We start from the raw sequence: 23,225 nt of genomic DNA on the forward strand, positions 1-23,225 counted from the left end.
GCATGAGTGGGGGAGGGGCAGAGAGAGAGGGAGACACAGACTCAGAAGTAGGCTCCAGGCTCCGAGCTGTCAGCACAGAGCCCGACGCGGGGTTCGAACTCACAAACTGCGAGATCACGACCCAAGCCGAAGTCGGACGCTCAACCGAATGAGCCACCCAGGCGCCCCATGGGCCCCTCATTCTTAATAATTCAGAAGCCACTCAGGATTTCGGGGTAGTGACAGGAGAGCACTGGCCCGAGCAGCATCCAGCCCAGACACCCCCTGGCCCCCGGAACGACAGAGGGAGCTTTTCATCACCTCATTCCACCGCCCACCTTCCTACGATGGTGCTGACGCCTCTCGCTGGGCTGTACTCGGCCACCACGCATCCACGCGGCTCGCTTGCTGTGGACACCGACTCTGGCCGGGCTCTGTGCCAGGCATTCAGCCGGAGGGGTGGCCGCTCGGCGGGGACACGGGAGACCAACGGGTCAGGCTGATGTCACCAGATACACGCAGAGGCCACAGATCTGCTGCGAGGGCTCTGGACGACAGAGAGAAGGTGCTGATCTAACCAGGAGGGTGGGGGATGGGAAAGTCAGCCTTCCCAGTGGATGAGACACCGGAGCCGAGTTTGTGAGGACGCCTAGAAGGTCGTTGCACAACGAGGAGGCAGAAGCACGTGGTGCCTTCTCCCACGCTGTTCCTTCGGCTGGGGAACAGCAAACCCAGGCCTGCCCACCTCCTCCCCACCCACCGCATCTGCCTGGCCGCCTTCAGGACCGGCCGCGGCGGGGCTGGGTGGCTTCCTTCTTCCCCGCAGGTCCCTGCCCCTCCGCGCCCAGCACTACAGGCCCCCTCTCCTCTACGCTCTCAGACCCCTTCCCTATCCGTCCCCCGTGCAATCGTGTGCTGTCTGATCTGCACCTGTGTCCCCTGAAGCCTAGCACACGCGCGCACACGCGTTCGATGACATCGGTTGAAGGAGTGACACAGCGTTGGAACACGAGTGTGGTTTGACCCGGAGCTTTATTCTTAGAAGTGCCGTGTTCAGGATGGGGACGTGTGGCCCCATCGCCACGGGCGCCGGTCAAACGCCGCTGGGGTCCGGCGATGCGTCACCACGAGGGCTTCAGAAAAGCTGACATGGGTCAAGAGGTGAGGGGGTCTGAACACGTGTCATCCAAAGAAGCTGTTGAAGGAGTTAGTACTGCTTACCCTGGAGATGAGGGGAGGCTGCAGGCGGGGACGCGATCGTATCCGCAGCGCTCTGAAGTATGGACACCTGGAGATGTGGGAACGCGTACTGTCCCCTGCTCTGGAATCTGCCTAGAACGAAGGCAGAAGGAAAGAAAGGGCCAGTGAGTGAAGTGTACAGAGGCACATTTCAGACTCCACAAAGAAGCGCTTTCGAAGGATCAAAGTTACCCGACCGCTGGACAATTGGCCTCGAGCTCTCCTAGATGGACGCATTCCGAGGACGTACAAAGTTGCCACCTTTCCGGGATGCTGTCCCTTTGAGGCCTTTGGTCCCGGGTGGGAGATTAGGCCAGATAACCTGAGACGATGAGCGGATCTAAGGGGACGTGTCTATCCCCACCTCGGGCCTGTGTGTGTCTGCGCACAGGGACGGAGAGGCCGCACCCCGGGCCTCGCTGACTACCCCCCCGACGTGCTGAGCCAGGCTTCCGACACCAACAGCCGCTCCCGAGTCTGTGACGCAGTGGCAGAATGCATGGAAAGCCTTGCCCTGCACTGTGTGGAATGTTCCTGCCCCCTCCTTCCTGTCCGCACCTTCTCCAGAGCCAGGGGCGTCCGACTGGCTGAGCTGCCCACAGAGCCCAGGAGGAAGTCAGTTCCGCACGGGCCCCCAGCAGCCGTGCTGGGGATCAGAGGAAGAAAGGGGTCTGCGAATACGTCCAGCCTCCCTCTGGGGACATATTTGCTGGCATTGCTGTCACAAGCCACCTTGGCCCCGGGGGCCGTAAACACCTCACATCTGGAGGCCGCAAGCCTGAGATCCGGGTGTGGGCGGCCCTGGCTCCTCCTGGGGCTGCTCTCCTGGGCGCGCAGACACCGTCTTCTCCCCGCGTGCTCACATGGTCGTCCCTCTGTCTCCAGATGTCCCCTTCTTGTAAGGACGTCAACAGTATTGGATTGGGGACCCACCTTAACGTCCTTGTTTTAACTCGATTGTCTCCATAAAGACCCTGTCTCCAACTAAGGTCTCATTCTGAGGTCTGAATTTGTGGGGGGGGCGGGGGGGGGGAGGACATCATTCAACCTGTAATAGAGGACATGTGTCTTTTCTGATTGCCCATCACCTGGACCCTGCGATGTGACTTTGGGTGGGAGGCAGGGCTCTCCCTGGGCCCAGACGTTGCCCAGCTGTTCTGTACGATGACAGAGGCCTGGGCCCAGCTGTGGCCAGAGAGACACCTGCACAGAGCTCTGTACTGATGCACATCTCCTGTCACAAAGGTGCGGCCGGAGCATATTCTGTCCTGGTGACGTGGCTGCCTCTGCTTCCCAGGAGGAGCAGCACCCATGCCCACGTTCACCGCCAGCAGCGGGGCGGGAGGGCGAAGAGGTGCCCTGGGTTGTGGCGCCTTTCTTTCTTTTCTTTTCTTAAACGTTTCTTTGAGAGAGAGAGAGGGAGAGAGAGAATCACAAGCAGGCTCCGCACTGTCAGCACAGAGCCCGCTGCGGGGCTCGAACTCGCGAAACCGTGAGATCGTGACCTGAGCGGAAGCCAGGAATCGGACGCTCAACCGACGAAGCCATCCCGGCGCCCCCAGGACCTTTTGACGGCACCCCCTCTGAGGCCACCTGAACTGTGACCCAGCGGCTCTCGTGGCTCCTGGCTCCTGGGTTCCTCAGCGCTGTTCCAGGTCTTTCTCTCCCCCAGGTGCTGGCTGCCCAAATGCTGCCCAGTGGCGGTGGTCTCTCCGAGGCCTTTCCTGCTCCACGCCTTTTGCCGCCCCGCTGCAGCTCCCATAGCTTCCGTAAGACCAGCTTACCCCCGGTCTCAGGCTGCTTGCTCAGAGAAGCTTCTTGGTGGCGGTGCTGAAGGGGGAGCTTGGAGCCAGTCAGACCCAGCTTCGAACTCGAATGTACTAGATGTGTGACGTTGGGGACGTTGTTTGAACGCTCGAGGTCTCAGTCTTCCCTTCTCTGAAATGGGCTCAAAAGCGTAGCTGCCACACCGCCTGTTTTGAGGCGGAAATGAGTCAGGGCCGCTCATGCAGCATTTCACGGGGTCCTGGTCCCGGGGTGGGGAGAGGGGGGTAAGCATCTCCCTCAGAGTGAGCCGTGCCTCTATCACAGGGAAGCCGTCCAAACTGGAGTCTGGGGGGCATGTAGTGACCTGTAGACGAGACCAGCTCAGCGGGGACTGAGAGGGGCGAGCCCCGCCTGTGGCTGGCAGGCTTGCACGGGCTGTTTTTTGGGCCGGGGTGGGGGGGCACAGATGCTCGGTTACTCCAGCCCTTCAGGGCAGCACGAGGTGGCCGGCCCGCACCCGCCCAACATTTAGCTCAGGTGTTTCCCCTGCTTCTGGGCCAAGTGCCTGGCTCCTGTCCCCTCCCTGCTAATTCGGAACACACTAGAAAGCAACGGAAGACCCGAGAGAAGGTGTTTGGGGGACTGTGCAAGAACCTCGTTGCTGACCGTCCCTGTAGGTACTTTCCCCTGGGGGTGTGGACACCGTGTTGCCCTCCCCAGGTCTATCCGAGCCTGATTCCCATGGCGCATCCCCGACTGTCCCTTCCTCCCGGCGCCCAGCACTTGGCAGGAGGGCCAGGGAGGGTCCTTTCTGGTTCCGGGTCCGACTCCCTTGCCCCCTCTGGGTGGGTCCAGGCTCCTGGCTGTTAGGGAAACAACCACCAGAAAAGCAGATGGTGGGAGGTCTGCAGGTGGGCGGGGCCCAGATCTTCCTCAGAATCTTCTCTTTGTTTGTGCTTTGCCTTTTGGGGGAGAAACACACCCCGTCTCCCCCACTGCTTCCATTCACCGCGGGGCAGTCCCTACCTCATACATGCGTTTTCATTTTAAATTCTCCAACGGGCACCAGAGAGTCGTTTTTTAGCTGGCTGGCTGGGGGAACCTTTGATCAGCCCCAGGAATCCGTGAGGATCAACAGAGGCCAGCAGGGCTGGGCTGTGTTTGACTTAAAATTGGAAACACAGGAGTGGTTTTATATAGTCTGGGAGGTCCAGGAGCCCCGAGCGCTGATTTATGAGAGGCTTGGTATGAGAAGCCTATGGTAATATTTATAAATTCCTTCCCCAGGGCTGGATGGAATGTTCTTCTGAAACTGCGGTCAGATAGCACCTTTTGGGGGGATGAAGGGAGGTTAGGTCCAATTCTTCAGTGATTGAAAAAAAACAGGGAATGTGGGGGAGGGATGGCTGTTCCTAAGAGACTCTGCAAAGGAAGCTGGTCTACAGGGTCCTTACACCCTCCGGGACTCTCTCTAGTCCAGGACCTTGCAGGGGCTCCTCTCTGGTGCTCCAGAGCCCACGTTGCCCCCTGCCTGACCTCCTGCAAGGCCGGGGACCTACATATTATGGGGACCACAGTTTACAGATATCCACCTTGGTGTCAGGGGACACGAGACAGGTCCTGGCCTGGCCGTGTGGGAAGGACGAACAGGAAGGATGAGAGAGGGGACGTGTGGAGGGGGCTGAAGACAGACACAGGTGTACTGAGGGGCCCGAGTCTGACAAGTGACACAGGATGCACTGAGTCAGAGCCATGTCCCGCATGGAGGTGGCTGCCAGGAGGGCCCCGTGTGCCTTCCAGGCACGGCCAGAGGCTCACACACCCACGGTGGGTTTTGGACCAGCAGCCAAGGCAGGGGACCCCACAGAATCAGGGAGCCCCTGCCCAACCGCGTCCCCTCGGGGTGGTGTCCCTGTCCCTAATCCCTCAGGCTGGGAGAGGGGCTGAGCCATGTGGCCCAACTGGCTGATGACCTTGCTTGAATGAGAAGGACAATGGTGAACGTGTTTCAAAAAGTGTATTCAGGAGAGTAAAACCAAGGGGAGGGGAGAGGAGGGAACGTTCTCAGCTCTGGCCCACCTTGACCTTGCCGCCTCCGTTTCCCACCTATGAACAGAAGAGAACCCCATTGATATCAGTGATCTGCGTCTGAGGGATCCTGGAGGGTGTGTGTCCTACCTGCTGCTTGGCGTCATGATGGAAGTGATGGAAACGGCAGGCGGTGGTCTGGGGTCTCTGGGGGTCTCTGGGGGTGGTGGGGAGCTTGTCACCTTCTTTCCAGCCTGCCTGGGCCCTCCCCCGCAGCCCGGCTCCGGGAACACCTGAAGGAGGGTCAGGGGCTCATCAGGAGGTCTTTGCACAACCGCTTGCTCCTGCGCTGGCCCACGGACTCCCCACGGGAGCCCCCAGCGCCCGTTAAAATGCCCGCAGGACGGTTCCCACAAGACGCCTGTGATTCTAAGACCTGCTTCGGCTGAATCACGGGAGGCTGGGTGGAAGGCGCACAGAGACGCCTCGTCCCCTTCTAGCTGTGTGTCAGCAGGCACACAGGTCCCCCATACTCGCAAGGGCTGAGCTGGGCCGACAGCGGGAAAGCAGGGGTTAAATGCCCACTCTCCAGCGGGGCCCAGGCGCCACGGCAGGACCTGGTTGACGCTGAGCGCGGTAGAGGACGACCTCTGAAGCTAGCCGGTCCCTCACCTTCCCCTTCCCTTCCTGAAGCATTTAGGAGGTGGAATCCTTTTGTCCCTGGAGGGTGACGTCAGTGTTCCCTCTGGCAGGTGGGACCATCATGCACGTCTGAACCGCTGCGGTGACGGCTGGCTGGGCGCCCCGAGGGAGCAGTGGCCCTGACACCTGGACGCTCCGTCCGGCACGTGGAGGCGTTGCCAGTGCACGACCTGTAGGCGTTCTGCCAATCCCGGCAGTCGGGGGCTGCGGGGAGGCTCAGCTCCATCAGGCTCAGCCCCCGGCCCAGCCAAAAGGGCTGCAGTCAGGCCCGCCCTCCTCTCCCACGCCGGGAGGGCCTTCCCAGCTGCACTGCGTTGGGGCATTCCTGCCCCAGACCCTGCCTCAGTGTCCTCTCGGCCCCAGCCCCTTCCCACCTCGTCTTTTCCCTTGGACTCAGGGGCGGAAGTTCCTCGGTGGAGGCCAAGGCCAAGTCGCCAGGCCGCACGGAGAGTTAGAGCTGCAGGGGTCTCTTAAAGGCGATGGCAACAGCAGCTGTCATTTATTAAGCGCCCACTGCATGCCGGGCATGTTAAGGAGATGATTTCTAACGCTCACAGGTGCTCGAGAGAGGCACTATCAGAGTCCTCAGTCACGGCGGAGGCGAAGGGGCAATGGAGAGGCCGCGCAGTGTGGCCGAGGGCACAGCCCCGCGTGCGATCCCGGCCCCGTCACCTCCCAGCTGTGGGGCATCCGGCAGATTTCTCAAGCTCCTCATGTCTCAGCTTCCTCGTCTGCAAGACGGGGAGGCTGCTGACGCAGCTCGTGCACAGGCTGGTGGCGGGCTCCTGTGCCCGCAGAGTGCTCACGACGGTGCCCAGCGCCCAGGAGGGGCTGCGGGAACACCTGCTAGCCTCACGGAGAAGCAGAGCGCCCCGGGCTGTCAGCAGCCAGCTGCAGGCGCAAGCCTGGAGAGTCCGGTCTGTCCGGCCCCGGTGCCCATGTTCTTCATTGTACACACGAGGAAACACGCGTGGTGGGGACGGGGTGTTGGGGGAAAGGACTTAAGGCAAGATGGGCCAGGGGCTTTGTGACCCTCCCAGGGCTGACAGCCATTGTGTGAGCTGATGAGAGCCTCAGGGCAGCATCCACGGCACCAAACACCGCCTCAACCTGGGCAAGGTCCCTCTGACCCCCGGGTGATCTGGTGTGGCCTCTGGGGGATGCCAGCAAATGCGGGAATAACCATCTCAGGGGCTGGACAGGTGGTTCGCATCCCCCCCCCCCCACCCCGTCCTGTACCGTCAGAGCACGGTGCATCCCGGAGACCGCAGGTGACAGAAACCCACCATCAGGCTGCCTTCCCACCTGTAACCCGCCCAGGTCTCCAGGGCTCTGCGCTGCCTCTTAACTGCTCTTTGCTACTGACTTCTCCATTTTACTTGAAATAAACATTCAAGGTTTGCCTTCCTTGGGCTTCTCTCTTTTCATTACCCTCCCCACTGCTAGGTTTCATCGCCTCTCCAAAACGCACAAAAATGGAGACCCCGCCTCATTTAAACCCTGGACTAGCAGCAAGGATCGTTTCAGCGGAGCCAGAACAGAAGGAGCCACGACGGGGACGCGAGCGTTTTATTATCCCCCGGGGTTCCCTCTCCCTCTCGCTCACATTTCCCTCCGTGAAGCTGAACAGGAACATGTTACAACTGAGCCCAGCTTTACTCCCGGCCTCAAAGGATGAATCGCAGACAAGCATGCGCCCGGTGGAAAGAGGTGGTGTCTCCCAGGAAGCTGGAGCTCAAGTGTCAATGTCTCCATCAGCCTCTCTCCCCGGGCCGGCCCCCTCCCACCCGCAGAGGGAGCCTTCCGGCCACAGAGGCTCTGAAACCTCCCCCCCCAAACCCCGGGCGCTGGGGTTCCCGCTGCCCTGGCCCCAGTGCTAAGCGGCCTGCAGGTCCCAGCCCAGAGGGCTCTGTGACGCCACGCTGCGCCCTCCCCAGGTCACCGTCAGGGCAGTGACGTCACTGCTACGCCTGAGTTTCAGAGGCACCTGGCGTTTGCTGGGCTCGAGGGTGGCCTGTGTCATTCCGGCTGAGAAGAGGCCAGGGGAGGGTCGGCAGGAGAGAAGGGGACAGAGTGAGGTGCAGGAAGCGGGGTGGAATCACCCGGGCGGGGGAGAAGCAGAGCCCAGGCAGGCGGGAGGGGTGCAGGAAGCGATGCCAGGCCGAGGTTCCCGCCCGAGCCAGAGGCAGAGGCCTCGGCCAAGCCGGGCGGCCCCTCACTTGGAGACCAGCATGTGCACGAACTCCTCGTAGTTGACCTGGCCGTCCCCATCCACGTCGGCGGCCCGGATCATCTCGTCCACCTCGTCGTCGCTCAGCTTCTCCCCGAGCCTGGTCATCACGTGCCGCAGCTCGGCCGCGCTCACCAGGCCGTTGCCGTCCTTGTCGAACACGCGGAAGGCCTCCCGGATCTGCTCCTCGCTGTCCCCGCCCCTCAGCTGCCGGGCCATCATGCCCAGGAACTCAGGGAAGTCCACGGAGCCGTTGCCGTCACGGTCGATCTCACCCACCATGTCCCGGAGCTCGGCCTCCGTGGGGTTCTGGCCCAGGGACCGCATGACGGTGCCCAGCTCCTGGGTGGTGATGGCGCCGTCCCCGTCCTTGTCGAACAGGCAGAAGGCCTCCCTGAACTCGGCCACCTGTTCCTCTGTCAGCTGGTCGGCCATGGAGGGAGCGGTGGCAGCGGCCGGGCTCCGGGGGACAGGTGGCCGCACTAGGGGTGCCGGCTGGCTGGCCGTCTGGCCCGGGCTTGACTGGCGGGCGCTTAAGAAGGAGCAGGGCTCCGCTGGCACCCCGACTCCCCGCCCCGCGGTTGCCCGGGGCCGGGTGCTGTTGGAACAGGAGTCCGGCCCCAGGAACGGGCCGGTGGAGGGTTGGGCTGCGGCCAGCGCCCGTGTGCGCGCACGCATGTGTGTGTGTGTGTGTGTGTGTGCGCGCGCGCGTGTGTGAGCTGCTCTCGCCCGCCCCACTGGCAGCTGTTGGGAACCCCCCGCGGGGACTCCCTGTCCCCTCCTCCTGCCCCATCGCCAGACCCTGCACTCAGTGAAACAAGCAGTTTCCCTTCTGGGAAAGTTCGGGCAGGATGAAAGGCAGAGGTTGCCTTGGCCTGAAGGGAACTTGTTTCCTTGTCCGGGTTCCCAAAGCCTGAAAGCCCTCGCTTTCCCAAGAGGGTTTTCAGAGAACGAACAAAGGCTTTCTCCTTCAGGTGGAAGCAGACTGTCTTCTCACCTTCAGAAGAAACATGAATGGAGAAGGTTTTCCTCCAACGTGTTCACTCCTCGATATGTATCGAGGGCCTACTGTGTGCAAATACTGTTCTAGAAGCTGGGAATAGAGCCAGGGACAAGACAGGCAACTCCCAGGCCTCCAGAAGCTTGTATTCCCTCCCGGAGACAGCTAACTGGCGAGTAAACCGAACGATGAGATTCGTGGATATTGTGACAGGTGCCATGAAGGAAGACACAGGGGTGCTGGTGGGGAGAGCACGGACAGGTCACCTCCACAGTGGTGGTCAGGGAAGGCTTCTCTCAGAGGTGGCACTGGAGGGTGACCTGAAGGGAAGGAAGTGCCTTCCCGGCAGGCAGGCTGAGCAGGCTCAAAACCCACGCGGTGGGTGGGGAGAGGGCGTGGCATGGCCAAGGGACAGAAAGGTGGCCAGTGTGGCTGCAGCCTGATGGATGAGGGGAGAGAAGGACATGAGGAAGGGCACACAGAGGCCTCCTCAGATGCAGTGGGGGAGTCACGTTCTATTCTCTGATGAATGGGAAGACAGGCAAAGGCATGTCTGAAAGTCTGGACCTGGGTTTTGGGGGAGAAGAGCAGAAGAAAGGGGGTATTTTTAAGAGGAGATGGTCTCAAGAACGCGAAATGGGATGCTCACTGAGCACACATTCCTGCCCCCAGGGAGCCTGGGGAAATGACCACCCACCTAGTGACAAGAGGCCACGCTGCCTGTGGGAATCCACGGAAATCCAAACTGGGAGAGACACCCAGAGAACCACCATGATACGGCAGGAGACGAGCAAAGGAGGACGACACCACCAGACTTCCTGTAAAGCCACAGTAATCAAGATGGCGTGGGACTGCCAAAAAGTGGACACATAGATTAATGGAACAGGACAGAGGGCCCAGAAATAGACTCGCAGAACACAAGCGACTAAGGAGCAAAGGAAATACAAGGTAGTCTTTTCAACAAGCGGTGATGGAACAGCTGGGCGTCCATGTGCAAAAAAAAAAAAAGTGAATCTGGACACAGACCTTACGCCCTTCCCAAAAAGTAACCCAAAATGGATCACAGACCCACATGGGAAATGCAGAACTACAAACCTCCCAGATGATGACATAGAAAGTCTGAGTGACCTTGGGCTTGGCAATGACACCCAGCTCATCCAGTTTGGGTCTGGGCTGGGTTTACATAGGACGCCAAAGGCGTGATCCATGGAAGAATTGATGAGCTGGATGTTATGGTCTGAGTATGTCTTCCCAGAATTCAAAAGCTGAAACCGCACCCCCAAGGGGATGTAGTCATGAGATAACACGAGGGCAGTAGCAGAAGGCCGAGGAACCACTGGGCACAAGCGTGTAAGCGACATGGTGTCCTGGAGAGCCAAGGGCTAGCATCGTGGGAGAGCTCGTGAGACAGTCCCCGTGATGGGCGCATACGTTCTCGCTTCCTGCCTACTTCACCCGCAAGAGGGTAAGTGGCCGATGGGTGTCTGCAGGTTTCTGGATCCTGGTGCTGTGGCTCCAACATCCAGCCCTCGCCCTAAGCGAGTTCTTCAAAAAGGCACGTTGAAAGAGAGCTCAGTAAGGATTTTAACCAAAGGTACTCATGACTCACAAAGGACAGTGCTGGGATGGGCTAAGCTGTGGCGGCCTCACTGGTTAGGAACCTCGCTCTTATTTCATGGCTTCCTGCCATCCTCTCCCTGCAGCCTTCCCCGAGAATACAGTTTTGATCCTGGGACCCATCTAAACATTTAAAATTATCGAGAACGCCAAAAGGCCTTTGTGTATGTGGGCTACACCAACCAGTATGTTCTGGAGTTGAAATTACAACCGGAAAAAAATTCAAGTATCTAGCTATATTTTTCTACATTCATTTGTAACTTAAAAAAAATAGGAGTAAAAAACTCATTTGCATGTTTTTTTTTTTTTTATTTTTTTTTATTTTTTTAAAATTTTTTTTCAACGTTTTTTTATTTATTTTTTTGGGACAGAGAGAGACAGCATGAATGGGGGAGGGGCAGAGAGAGAGGGAGACACAGAATCGGAAACAGGCTCCAGGCTCTGAGCCATCAGCCCAGAGCCCGACGCGGGGCTCGAACTCACGGACCGTGAGATCGTGACCTGGCTGAAGTCGGACGCTTAACCGACTGCGCCACCCAGGCGCCCCCGAAACTCATTTGCATGTTAACAGATATACTGTAGTTTTATGAGAGATCTATTTCTAAAATAAAAAATAATAATAATTTTAATTATTAATAAAACTAATAAATTATTTATTATTATTTATTAATTGATTGTTAATAAAACTAATAAAAACAACTTCGCAAATCGCTTTGTGTGTCTGGTTTTGTAGAAGCATGTCTGTTTCTGCTGCACTGGTCTGTGGGAGGATGTTTCGATATGAAGTACAGACTAACCCAGCTTCACACGGATACGCAGCTGGAAACGGAGAATGTCTAAATGACTCAGGTATTGGCGGGTATTTTTCTTCGGTACAGTATCAACATTCGACGAGTGGTGGTTTCTCAAAGGTTAGCTGCAGTGTGGGATCCGAAGCCACATCAATGATCTTTCTCGTACTGTCACATTAAAATCCATTGGTCACTCTTGGGCTTCGTGATTGTGTCATGCTCTGCTTTGTTCCTTTGGACAATATTGGTTCACTGAGTTCTGTAGATCTTCTGAATGTTGACCCGTTGCAGATAAAATTATAAAAATCTCATGGGGCACCTGGGTGGCTCAGTCGGTTGAGCGTCCGACTTCAGCTCAGGTCATGATCTCACGGCTGGCAGGTTTGAGCCCTGCACTGGGCTCTGTGTTGACAGCTCAGAGCCTGGAGCCTGCTTCTTATTCTGTGTCTCCCTCTCTCTCTGCCCTTCCCCCACTCATGCTCTGTCTCTCTCTCTCTCTCTCTGTCTCAAATATAAATAAACATTAAAGATTTTTTAAAACATCACATTCATTCATATCACCAACAATCTTATTAGGAAAGTATCAGAAAGTCTCAAGCTCACAGTGACAGGTATGGAATTTCCAAAATTCTAATTTTTATTTGAAAGCTCAAATTTTATCACTGACAACAAAGACTATCGATTGTTTTTCTTAAAGTGACAAGCTCACTTCATCCATTTTTGAAGAAAAATGTCTGCCAAATACCAAGTCTGGAGCAACCATATGGTGTCATATCAGCTGTTCTTTCCAATAAAGATGGCGGTCCATGACAAAAGCTTCCCCATTACACATGGGCTCACAAGGGCACCTTTCTTATGGCAAATGCTGTATGTCAGTGTTTAGCAGCATATTAAAGATGTGCCTACAAGGGTTGAAACTTAATAAAATAATAATGCCACTACTTCTCCAAGAACATTCTTAAGTGAAACTGGCTTTTTGTTTTTTCAGTTCAGTGAAGTGTATGATGATTGGTAATACAGGAGCCTTGATTCATGCTAAAGGGCTAGGGATTTTACCCTCCACTGCTTTGGCCCCAGTGCAAGATGTCAACACAATGAATGCAGCAGATAATGTCTTGGTATTATTAGGAGAATAGTTTGGCCTCCCAGACCCTCAGAAAGGGTACTGGGGACACCCTCCCCTCCCACGGATCCTTGGAACACACTTGGAGGCCCACAATGGTGGAGTATTGAGAACCATGTCTGAACTGAGTGTAGGACTCCCTGGGCTGGAGGTAAGAGGTACTGAGGACGCTGGAATCTTGGCAGGGACAGTGTGGACCCTACAGAATATGGTGTTAATGATGACCTCACTAGACACACATCCAAGGGACTGCCTGCTGCAGCAACTTCCTCTGAAGAGTAGATAACCCAAGGTATTTCTCTTCTCTCTGGATTGGCACTATAATAGTTTTTGTTAAAAAGAATTCATGCAGCACCCTTGTGGATATGCCCCTCTTGCTGGGTGCTATGAAGATATAGATTAGGATTCCCCAGTCTCGTCAACCAGTCATACCTCTGTGCCCTTCGAGAATGGGTGAGGCTGAGTGTGGCCATGAGAGTTCTCTCTCTCTCTCTTGATTAACAGCCCTAACCCTTGCTCGTCTACCTCCGGCCCTCCAGTATGAATATAAACACGTTGTTGTAATGTGTTTGGGTCGCTATAACAAAATACGACAAACTGGATGGCTTCCAGATTCAGGGCATGAACCTGAAGTCACTCTTGGAGTGACTTTGGGTCAGTCTTTATGACCAGGGCTGTCCTGGGCTAGGCTGGGCTGGAGTTTGAGTTCAGGGAAGAGAAGGCGGTTCTGGATCAGAGCGTGAGTTGTTTAATTGAGAAATCTGATAAGTAACCGGTGACATCATGTTTAGGAGGCTTGTGCACGATGTGAGAACGCATTTCCCAGCGCTCATGAGACACCATGCATGGCCTTCCGCTGGGTCATAAAGTGCAGGAGTGCTCACTTTTATGATTTGAGGCCTCACCTGCAGAATGAAGTCCACTGCAGAGGAAACAAACAATCAGACTGTTTTCAGAGTTTCCTGGATCCCCTTGGGTCAACGGGTCCTCATGTCCACTCCCACTGCTTTTACCAGGCAGCCCGCCTGAGGTCAGCCTCCACGGGTGCCCCACCCTGCACCAAGGCCACCTGTTTAGGTACCGTCGAGCTCCTTAGCAGCTCACCTGCTGAGGCCAGTGCCTCCGGTGTCGCTGAGCACCTCTCACTCGGTCCAAGAGGCAGCAGGACGGACACAAAGTGCCCTGTATACTGACAGCCACTTTGATTAAATCAGTATTAAATGATCACCCCAAATGAAAGCAAATTAGTCCTAAATCCCACAATAAAAGCAACCAGGCAAGTTAAGATGTCTTCTCGAACTTCCTGTTTTCCTGCAAGAAGGATGATTTTTTTTAATGTTTATTTTTGAGAGAGAGAGAGAGAGACAGAATGCAAGCGGGGGAGGGGCAGAGAGAGAGGGAGACACAGAATCCAAAGCAGGCTCCAGGCTCCGAGCTGTCAGCACAGAGCCCGACGTGGAGCTCGAACCCACGAGCTGTGAGGTCATGACCGGAGCCGGAGTCAGATGCTTAACCAACTAAGCCACCCAGGCACCCCAAGGTTGATTTTTTTTTAAAACACCTGCCAGGATTGGTGACTTTCTCCAGGTAACTCACCAAGCTCACTGGTTGCTCCTACCACGAACTTCGGGGCAGGTGAAGCGTCCTGGACTGGCCTTGGGGAAGGCAGGGTAGAGGAGAGCAGAGCAGGGAGGAAAGTGTGTTGGTTCTGGAAGGCTCCTTTGTATGACTCACCGGCCTTTCAAATCTGATATTTGATGTTTTGAAAAAAAAAATGACCAACAGTAAACATTAAATGAGGTAATGTTGCTGAGGGGCTAGAACTACATTCAACAAATCTTCTGATACCCGGCTACGTTTGATAATTGGCTAAGTGGGTTTAAGCGTTCCCCCCGCCCCCCACCCAAGCACAAGGGTGTGGTAATTACCTTCAAGAGAACCACGCACTTCCCCGAGGGGTCTGGAACTCACTAAGAAGCAGGAAGAGTGTTTCTTCCAAGTTCCAAGCCTTTGAAGTTTACGATTGTGATGAAAACCTTTCATTCAGTCCAGAAAGCATGTGTGCGCGCTTGTGTGTGCGTGGGGCTCAAGTGTCCACGTGAGCACATGTGTGCCTGCCGGGGAGCACGTGACGAGTGGAGGAAGCAGGAGTGTTTGGGGCATGGGCTCTGTACCCGGGGAGGTGATTCGAAGGAGGCAAAGTGCTTTAGCAAAGTGCACAACTCCCTTTGGAAGTCATTCCCCCAGTGTTGTCGCTTTTTTTTTTTTTAATGTTTATTTATTTTTGAGAGAGAGAGAGCGAGAGAGCAGGGGAGGGGCAGAGAGAGAGGGAGACACAGAATCTGAAGCAGGCTCCAGGCTCAGAGCTGTCAGCACAGAGCCCAGCGTGGGACTCGAACCCACGGACCGTGAGATCGTGACTGAGTCAGATGCTTCACTGACTGAGCGGCCCAGGTGTCCTGTCACCCAATGGTTTTTTTTTTTTTTTCTTATTTTTTTAATTTTTTATTTATTTTTGAGACAGGGAGAGACAGAGCATGAACGGGGGAGGGTCATAGAGAGGGAGACACAGAATCTGAAACAGGCTCCAGGCTCTGAGCTGTCAGCACAGAGCCCGACGCGGGGCTTGAACTCACGGACTGTGAGATCATGACCTGAGTCGAAGTCAGATGCTTAACCGACCGAGCCACCCAGGTGCCCCAACCCAACGGTTTTAAACTTGCTTGTTGAAGCACAGCCGTAGCACAGGGCACTACAGATTCCTACACGAGGGGGTTCCGAAGGGTGGCTGGGACAGTAAGAGCTTAATAAAGGTTAACTGTTATTCACCATCCAAGTAAGATTTCATGTGAAAAGGGGCTTCCCCTGCTAATGAGATTGTGAAAGTTACCCTCCCATCTAAACCCCTTCGTTTCCGGACAAGGACGTTATAACTCATCAGACTGAAGGATCTGGTTAACTACTTAGTGAACCACAAGATATGGGCCTCGGTGGGGGTGGGGGCGTGGGGGGTGGTCTCCTGGCTCTTCATGCTTCGAGGACCGGGGCCCGAGGGGCACTGCCAGTTACTAAGGGACTCTCTGGTCAGCCTCAAGTGCCTCGAAGGCAGAGAGAGCGTTTTGTTCACTGGAGACTCTGGGATTCCAGCGTAGCCCCAGCACAGAATGGGCACTGGAGAAACTTCTGAACGGACGAGGAAGGCTTTGACCAAGGCGGCTTTGACCAGAGCGCAGGTTTCCCGGGAAGGCCTGGTCCCGTGGGCAGGGAGGACAGGGCAGGGGGGCTCGCGACTCTGGGGTCACCGACCACGGGGGTCAAGCGTCTCAGAGTGAACCCAAGAGCCTCGAGGTCCAGTCCTGACTCAGCGCCACTGATGTCGACCCCGGTGGCAATTCTGTCTGTCGGAGGAAGAGAAGAGACCGCTCCTGACCTCGTCTTTAAAGGAGTACAGAGGTGACCAAAAAAACCCTCACCCAGGACCAAGCGTTGCCTTCCTGGAAGAGGCCAGATTTGGAGACTCGGAGAAGGGGCGACTGAGGAAAGGAGGAGGAAGGGGTGGAGGGTGCAGATATGGTGTGACCCAAGGGACCTCAGCGGGAAGCCCCAGGGCGAAGTCCCCTGCAGTCAGCGGGGGGAGGAAGGATTAGGGGAGCTCAGTCTGGAGATTTTCCTCCGTGGGTGGCTCAGCTGGAGTGGAACTCAATGGATAAAGGAAAAGGAGGCGGCACGAGAGGCCCGATACAGGGGTGGGGGGTGAGCCCAGCATCAGGTCTGCCCCATGGGCCCGACCTCCCACCCCCACCTCCCCCGAGCCCTACACTTCCTTCGGCTTCGTGCCCGCTCTGAGGTCTCGGCAGATGAGGGGAAAGGGGAACGGCTGTGTCTGCGAAGACACGGGCGGAGATCAGCATTTACACCGTCTCTGTGAGACCAGGCGGCACCAGGAAGCCGGTCCTCCTCTGCCTCCCGGAGCCTGGAACGGCAGCTTGGACTCCCTGCAGAGTCAGGGTGTGAGCAGCATCCGACCCCCAGACTTGACAGGGTGGAGGGCCCGCGAGGGGGGCGCTGGGCGGGTGCCGCTTCCATACAGGAAGGGAGATGGAACATTCAAGACGTGCAGGGCTGGGCGGGGCTCTGCGTGCTGAGCCCCGCCCACCGCAACACTTTTCCAAGGTGGGATGGGAAGTGAAAAATTATGGCATCTATCTATCTATCTATCTATCTATCTATCTATCATCTACCCATCATCTATCATCTATTTGTCTATCCATCTATCTATCATAACTGGAGGAAGAAATTTCAAATGCATCATCGGGAAAATGCTATGTAGCTTGAGGAAACAAACACACAAAAATGACCACAAACCCAAATATTTAGAACTGGTTTAGAACACCTCAATTGCACAAGAAGCTTATTTCACTGGAAATAACAGCCTGGAACACATGCGAGGAAGGGAAATGAGCCAGTATAAATGGCAGCATTTATGCGCCAGAAAAAAGAGAGTAAAATGTAGAAGCAAAACTTCTGCTCTCTCTGATGGCGCACAGGACTAGTCAGGCTGAAGAATGCAGCTCACGTGCTGGGAGGGGCAGGGGGAGGATGAGGAGGGCTCTAGTGAGAAAATAGAAAGTTACTAACACCTTACTTAGTAAGAGGGGTGAGCAGGGGTGGAGAGAAAGCTGTGCCCTCTTTTCAAGATGCTAGAAACTAGTCAGATATGCTTTTTTTTTTAATTATTAATGTTTATTTCTGAGAGAGAGAGAGACAGAGTGTGAGCATGGGAGGGGCAGAGAGAGAGAGGCAGACACAGAATCCAAAGCAGGTTCCAGGCTCTGAGCTGTCAGCACAGAGCCCGACGCGGGGCTCGAACCCACGAACCGTGAGATCATGACCTGAGCCAAAGTGGGACGCCCAACTGACTGAGCCACCCAAGTCAGATATGCTTTTAAAAATGTGAAGAAAGCTCTTAGGGAAGGAGTTAAAGTCTAGAGATTTTTAAAAAACAAATCATTGTTTCCCCATGTTTAATGAGGAGCAGGGACATTAAAAACCACAGACGAGGGGGTGCCTGGGTGGCTCAGTCAGGTGAGCGTCTGGCTCTTGATTTCGGCTCAGGTCATGATCTTGAGGTTCATGAGTTCAATCCCCAAGTGAGTGTGGAGCCTACTTGGGATTCTCTCCCTCCCCGTCTCTCTGTCCCTCTGCCCCTCCCCCACTTGTTCTCTTTCTCAAAAAAAAAAAAAAGAAAAGAAAGAAGAGAAAAGAAAAGAAAAGAAAAGAAAAGAAAAGAAAAGAAAAGAAAAGAAAAGAACCACAGATGAAGACTGGACTAAAAGTAGGGAAGTTAAAGCCCCAGCGAAGGGATCGGTGTAGCCGGAGATGAGGTTACCAAGGGAGAGAGAAAGTCGAGTGAGAATCAGGGCAGCTTGTCCCAGAATGTTCCAGAAGATAGGAGGATAATGGCGGACCTGGGCAAATACAGGCTAGCAGAGGTGATGCCGCGGGCTTACCGCGAATGATGGCTCCTCGAGAAACGGTTTCCAAGGGTTTCATGGAAGCGCACGAGGACCGTCTTCGCCCCAAGCACATTTGCCAACTTATCCAATTTAAAAGGCGAAACTGACCCCACCCGGGCCCATGTGCTGTGAAGCCAGGCCGTGGTGAGGGGCGAGGCGCCCGCCGAAGCGCCACCTCCTTCTGGAGCATTCCGTGGCCTCACCTGCCTTCCTGCCCTTCTCCCCCCAGGGGGCGGCCAGCTGTCCCCGACTCCGCGACTTGCCTGAGCTGCGTGCGGCGGTCCTCGGTGGCGTGGGAAGGACAGCTGAAGTCCGCAGACACTGGGAGCCCAGTGGCTCCTCCGCGAACGAGTTCCGCGCCTTCTCTAAGCCTCCCTTGCTGCATCTGTAAGATGGGAATACACTGTTGAGCGAGGACAGGATGAGGTCACCCATCGCAGCCCTTAGCGCGGCGCTGGGCACACAGAGGCCCACATCACCCCGCTCTGACCCGGCGTCAGCCACCGCCCTCCGTCTCTGCCACGTCAGTGCTCCCAGGACAGGCACAGAGGAGACGGAGTCCCCATCCTCAGTTTCCTTAGGACCGCGGTCCTGCAGCCTCTGACAGTGCCCTGGGTCCTGTCTGCTGGGACCACAGAGGTTTCTCTCGCCCCTGGTCCCCGGTCACATCCAAGAATCACTAGCCTCTTCCTCACACCTTCTGTGTCAAAAACAGCCTCCTGGGTCAGGCCCCGGATTGGGAGGTTGCAAGCACGAAGGCCTCCGCGTGATTCACCTGCGGGTGGTCGGCTGGCCCGGGCCTGTCAGCTCCTGGGGAGGAAGGGCAGAGAAGAGGGGCTGACCGCTCATCTGTGTGCGCTGTCGTGCCCAGCAGCCCCGTGGACCGGCCTGCGAGGCCTGAGGGTCAGGCCTCATTCACTCCTCTCACAGCAGACAACCCTGAAGCTCAGACAGTGGCAGCTGCTTCTCGGGCCCGGCGGGCCGGCCACAGGGCCACCGAGACACGTCCCGTGAGGCCTTGCAGCCATCTTTCCCGGGACCTAGTGCCCGACCTCCCGGCCCAGCTCCTTTCTCTCTCCCCTGGCGGCCGGAGCCATCCAACTGTCGCAAACAGAAAAGGTCCTTCTTCCCGGGTGGCGGGGGCGCTGGGGGCTGCAGGCCACAGGCCTCAGTCTTGCCGCTAGGGACGGGATCCCGTGGCCACTGCTTTGGGAGCACTGTGACCTAACTCACCCTTTCTGAGCAGCGCATCGGGACGCGTGGGTGTGCCCCAGTCACTCCTCTGGTCTGCTCCCTCCCGACTTCTTGCCAGATGGGGAGAACAGCAGTGCCCCGAGCAGAGGTCAGAGGGGAGGGGGTGAGGCAGCTGTGCCCACGTGGAAAGGAGCACCTGCTCTGAGCTGCTCTTGAGGCAACGGCGGTCCTGACGCTTTAGGATTTCGCCCTGAGGTCAGAGATACAGTAGAAGCACCGGGCGCCCCCTCAGACCAATTGATTTATTACCGGTTTTAAATTAAAGTTGCTAGGGGCGTCTGGATGGCTCAGTCGGCTGAGTGTCCGACTTCGGCTCAGGCCATGATCTCACGGTGGGCGAGTTGGAGCCCTGCGTCGGGCTGTGCGTTGACAGCATAGAGCCTGCTTGGGGTTCTCCCTCTCTCTCTCTATCCCTCCCTCCCCCCTCCCCCGTTCTTTGTGTCTCTACGTGAATGAGTGAATAAATAAACTAAAAAAAAAATTCAAAATTAATTAATTAATAAATTAAAGTTGCTGCTTTACAAGTTTGGTTAACTTTTTTTTCCCCCTGGCAAACTTTGGCTCTGCCTTAAGTTATGTCAGTAATCGCTGTGAAACGAAGCCTGGGACCCACGGAAATATAACAGTTGACTACAGACAGGAGGTGGGACTGGCCAGCCAGAGGAATTACAGCAAGTCCAGACAAACTAGCGCCTGGCCCACGCACCTGCTCACGTCCCTGTGGGCAGTGGCACGATGACAAGATCGTGAGGCAAGATGACAAGATGACAAGACCATCTCTAACTATGGGAAGCACGGTCCTCCTCCCCTGTTCGGAGCGATGGGAAATACAACATGTGACTCGCCTTGGAAAGGTTCCCACCACAGTTAAAACGCTCGGTGTTTGAAGGCCTCCATTTCAGGACTCCGGAAACATACCGTACTCAAAGCCCTTCTTGCAGAAAGTGCCGGGTAGCTAGAGTGCCATTGTCACTGGGGCTGCATACGTGTGCGGACAGCGCATGCAGAGAGATGTGCGTCCTGCCAAGCTCCCGGGTGTGTCGTTGACCAAGAAGAGTGGGAAGGACGGCCCTTGCCAGGTGCCCGGCAAGTCTAGGCAAACTGTGGGCACCGACTACCCACAGTCCCTGCCAGGTCGCTGTGTTGAACGCAGGGCAGACACAGACCCTGCTCTTTTTTTTTTTTTTTTAATGTTTATTTATTTTTGAGAGAGAGAGACAGAGTGTGAGCAGGGGAGGGGCAGAGAGAGGGAGACCCAGAATCCGAAGCGGGCTCCAGGCTCTGAGCCGTCAGCATAGAGCCCGACGCTGGGCTCGAACCCACGAACTGCGAGACCGTGACCTACGTTGAAGCCAGATGCTCAACCGACTGAGCCACCCAGGCGCCCCAGACCCTGCTTTTTTAACACAATCCCATGACAGCAGGGCCTCTGCCCTTTTCCATGTGACACGTTGGTGGCCCAAGAATCACAGCTTTGCTCGGACAAGGATCTAAACCGTAAAGATGATCTCCAACTTCTGCGCCTTCGACATATGACCATTTTCCTGTCCAATGGAAGTTCACTCGACGCCTGGAGCACCTGCTCTGCGGCGCTAGGAGCGGAAGCAGAGAGCAAGAGGACACGCGGTCCCCAGCATCAGTGGGGTCAGGTATTCAACTCGGCCCGAGACCTTCTGAGAACTTAGAATAGCCACCCGCTCCGCTTCAGGGACGTTTGTCCTTGGACCTGCGAGAAGGTGCCTGCAGGAAAACGAGCCGAAGCTGCCCCAGGTGGAGGGCTGGCTCTGGGCCCATGGGGGAGGGGGTGACAGCAACGGGCCCGCACTCTCAGCCCTGATAAGGCAGGTGTGTGTTATCTCCTCTGCGGTGAAGTCACCTGCCCCAGGCTGCACCACCTGTGACTGGACACACCCCACAGCTTCCTGGTTCCAAGGCCAGGGATGGAACCACCCGCTGCGCTGCTCCGTGGGGGAATGTGACTTGTGTTTAGGGTTGGGGACACAGCAGGGACTTGGCGGAGGGGGGGGCACATTCGGTGAAGGCAGCACGTGGCTCACAGTGGCCCGATGGAGGGTGGGCTCCGGCAGCAACATGTGCAGATGTGCTCACGTGGGCACAGGGTGATCCCCACGCAGGAGTTGCGGGCAGGGTGTGGGGGTGCTAAGCGGGGGAGGGAAACGTGGGTTCCGGCAAGTCAGAGGAGCCAGGTCCTAAACCGGTCTTACTCGTTTGTCACCAGACCCGGCCCACAGAGCCCACAGAGTGTGTTCTGTCCCTGGGGTAGCCAGGCTGGCTGCAGCCATCGGTCTGAAGGCCTGGAAGGAGGACAGCCAGCCCACACCCCTGTGCCCAACACCCACACTCATACACACACACACACACACACACCCTCACAGAGGGGTGTCCCCCCAGAGGGGGATCCCCGTCCCCTGGGCCGCGGGGGCCTGTTGCCCATAGAGACGCCCTTGGGGACTCCAGAACCTCAGCCACCGTCACTGGGAGAAGTCCCAACATCCCCGGCAGCAGGGCCAGGAGGTAAACTGAGAGGGGCAGGAGAGGCAATGAGTCTGGGTGGGAGAGCTGACCTCCAACCGGCAACGGCCACGGGCCTGAGGTTTTGTCCGGGAACCCCTGGGTCTCTGTGCTGACGGACCACGTCCTCTCCGCCTCTCTGTTGCGCTTGTTCCCAGGGGCTCCTTCTCAGCAGACGTAGGTCCTCCACTCAGGCAGGCAGCTTCTCTTGTCTCCCTCACACCCAGTACGGGTGGGGACGGCGGGGAATGGGATGCCACACGGGCTAACGTGGAAGTCTTCTCACTTGTCTTCCTGTGCACACTTCTTATGTGCCCCAGGGCTCCGTGGTGGGGCGTCCAGCAGGTGCCAGTCTCCCAGCCTCAGGCTCATTCCCGGATGGACGCCCTCGTCCCATCACACTGGGAACCCGGCAAGAGGTGCAGCCCCGTAAGGAGACACCCATGGATGTGAGGCATCTCTAGTTCCTTCTTGCTCCTTCCAAAGAGCTGGGCCGGGATCTGGAGGAAGAAAGGAGCTGGACCAAGCTGGATGAGGCTTTGGCGACACGTGCCGTATTCCCCCCCTTTACCCAGCACTGAGTTCAGCTGTCAGACAGTCTGTGGAGTTGGTCACTGGGGAGCAGCGATCCCTGATGCTGGTCCCATGAGGCTGACCGACCGCTCACCTGCTTAGGCAGGGGCCGCGGGGAAGGGGTAAAGGAGTGACTTCCATATGGATTCTTTCTCAAGAAGAGAAGACACCGTGTTAGAGAGGAAGCAGGGTCCAAAATGGCAGGCCAAGGGTGGGGAGGGACTTACCAGAAGGGTGACTCTCTCCTCAATTTCTGGGTGGCCTTGGGCATTGGACTCTATCACCTGAGACTCCATCTGTGCATGGGCGCAGTGAGCGACAACGAATAATTATCACCTTCCGGTCCCATGAGGTCACTCGCTAGATGGTCTTTCTAAATACAAGCGTCTGTCTGCACTGTGTAGAGCTGTGTGGTGAAGGCTGATGTCCAAAAGCTGACTAATGTCAGAATGTGAGACTGTGTGATGTGACTCTACCCTCCCAGCAGACGAGTTTATCAGTGCTATCAGAAGGGTGTAACGACAAAATTGAGAGAGAGGTCCTCCTTTTCTTGCGTGTCGGTTCACATCAAACACAAACCAGCTTGCTACCGAAGATGAGGTTCATCATAGAATAATTACACTTCCTGATGATCAAAGATACTTTGATCTTTGATCTTAAGCGCCCCGATCATAGACGGTGGACGTATTATCCTATTTTGTAGATGTAGATACCGAGACCCAAGTTAAGTTCCCAAATCAGCAAGGGAGCCAGAACCAAGAGCTTCATCTCCTGATAGCGTCTGAAAAGCTCCTCCCTCGTTACGACGCATCATTTAATACCAAGTGCGAAATAAGAAAATGTTAACCATCTTGGATTTTTAATCACAAGCTCT

General features: G+C 56.1%; 2 protein-coding genes and 1 long non-coding RNA gene across 3 annotated transcripts; all 3 read right to left on the reverse strand.

The window, feature by feature from the left end:
• Window positions 1-267: 267 nt before the first annotated feature.
• LOC147579552 (uncharacterized) lies at window positions 268-7,157 on the reverse strand. The gene is made up of 4 exons (XM_086715050.1): window positions 5,686-7,157; window positions 5,164-5,306; window positions 1,201-1,311; window positions 268-526 (listed from the first exon to the last, which is right to left on the reverse strand). The coding sequence occupies exons 1-4, from the start codon at window positions 5,707-5,709 to the stop codon at window positions 427-429; spliced, it is 378 nt and encodes a 125-aa protein (XP_086571176.1). The 5' UTR covers window positions 5,710-7,157; the 3' UTR covers window positions 268-426.
• A 113-nt stretch (window positions 7,158-7,270) lies between these two features.
• LOC112867219 (calmodulin-like protein 3) lies at window positions 7,271-8,574 on the reverse strand. Its single transcript, XM_025930128.2, has one exon. The coding sequence runs from the start codon at window positions 8,378-8,380 to the stop codon at window positions 7,931-7,933; it is 450 nt and encodes a 149-aa protein (XP_025785913.1). The 5' UTR covers window positions 8,381-8,574; the 3' UTR covers window positions 7,271-7,930.
• A 2,637-nt stretch (window positions 8,575-11,211) lies between these two features.
• LOC147579553 (uncharacterized) lies at window positions 11,212-23,151 on the reverse strand. The gene is made up of 3 exons (XR_015254073.1): window positions 22,579-23,151; window positions 18,252-18,377; window positions 11,212-15,870 (listed from the first exon to the last, which is right to left on the reverse strand). It is a non-coding gene; the product is annotated as an uncharacterized LOC147579553 (long non-coding RNA).
• Between the last annotated feature and the right edge of the window lie 74 nt (window positions 23,152-23,225).

This window comes from Puma concolor, chromosome B4 (genome assembly GCF_028749965.1).
Source record: "Puma concolor isolate L17-30 chromosome B4, mPumCon1.1.hap2, whole genome shotgun sequence".
Taxonomy (NCBI): Eukaryota; Metazoa; Chordata; class Mammalia; order Carnivora; family Felidae; genus Puma; species Puma concolor.

What these genes read in the sequence shown, in the direction of transcription:
- LOC147579552 (XM_086715050.1), bottom strand. Translation starts at nt 5,709, where the DNA reads ATGCTTCAGGAAGGGAAGGGGAAG. An exon ending in TTCAGGAAGGGAAGGGGAAG is followed by an intron (nt 5,307 to 5,685) that starts GTGAGGGACCGG and finishes ACCCTCCTTCAG; the next exon opens with GTGTTCCCGGAGCCGGGCTG. An exon ending in AGCCTCCCCTCATCTCCAGG is followed by an intron (nt 527 to 1,200) that starts GTAAGCAGTACT and finishes TCTGTCGTCCAG; the next exon opens with AGCCCTCGCAGCAGATCTGT.
- LOC112867219 (XM_025930128.2), bottom strand. Translation starts at nt 8,380, where the DNA reads ATGGCCGACCAGCTGACAGAGGAACAGGTGGCCGAGTTCAGGGAGGCC.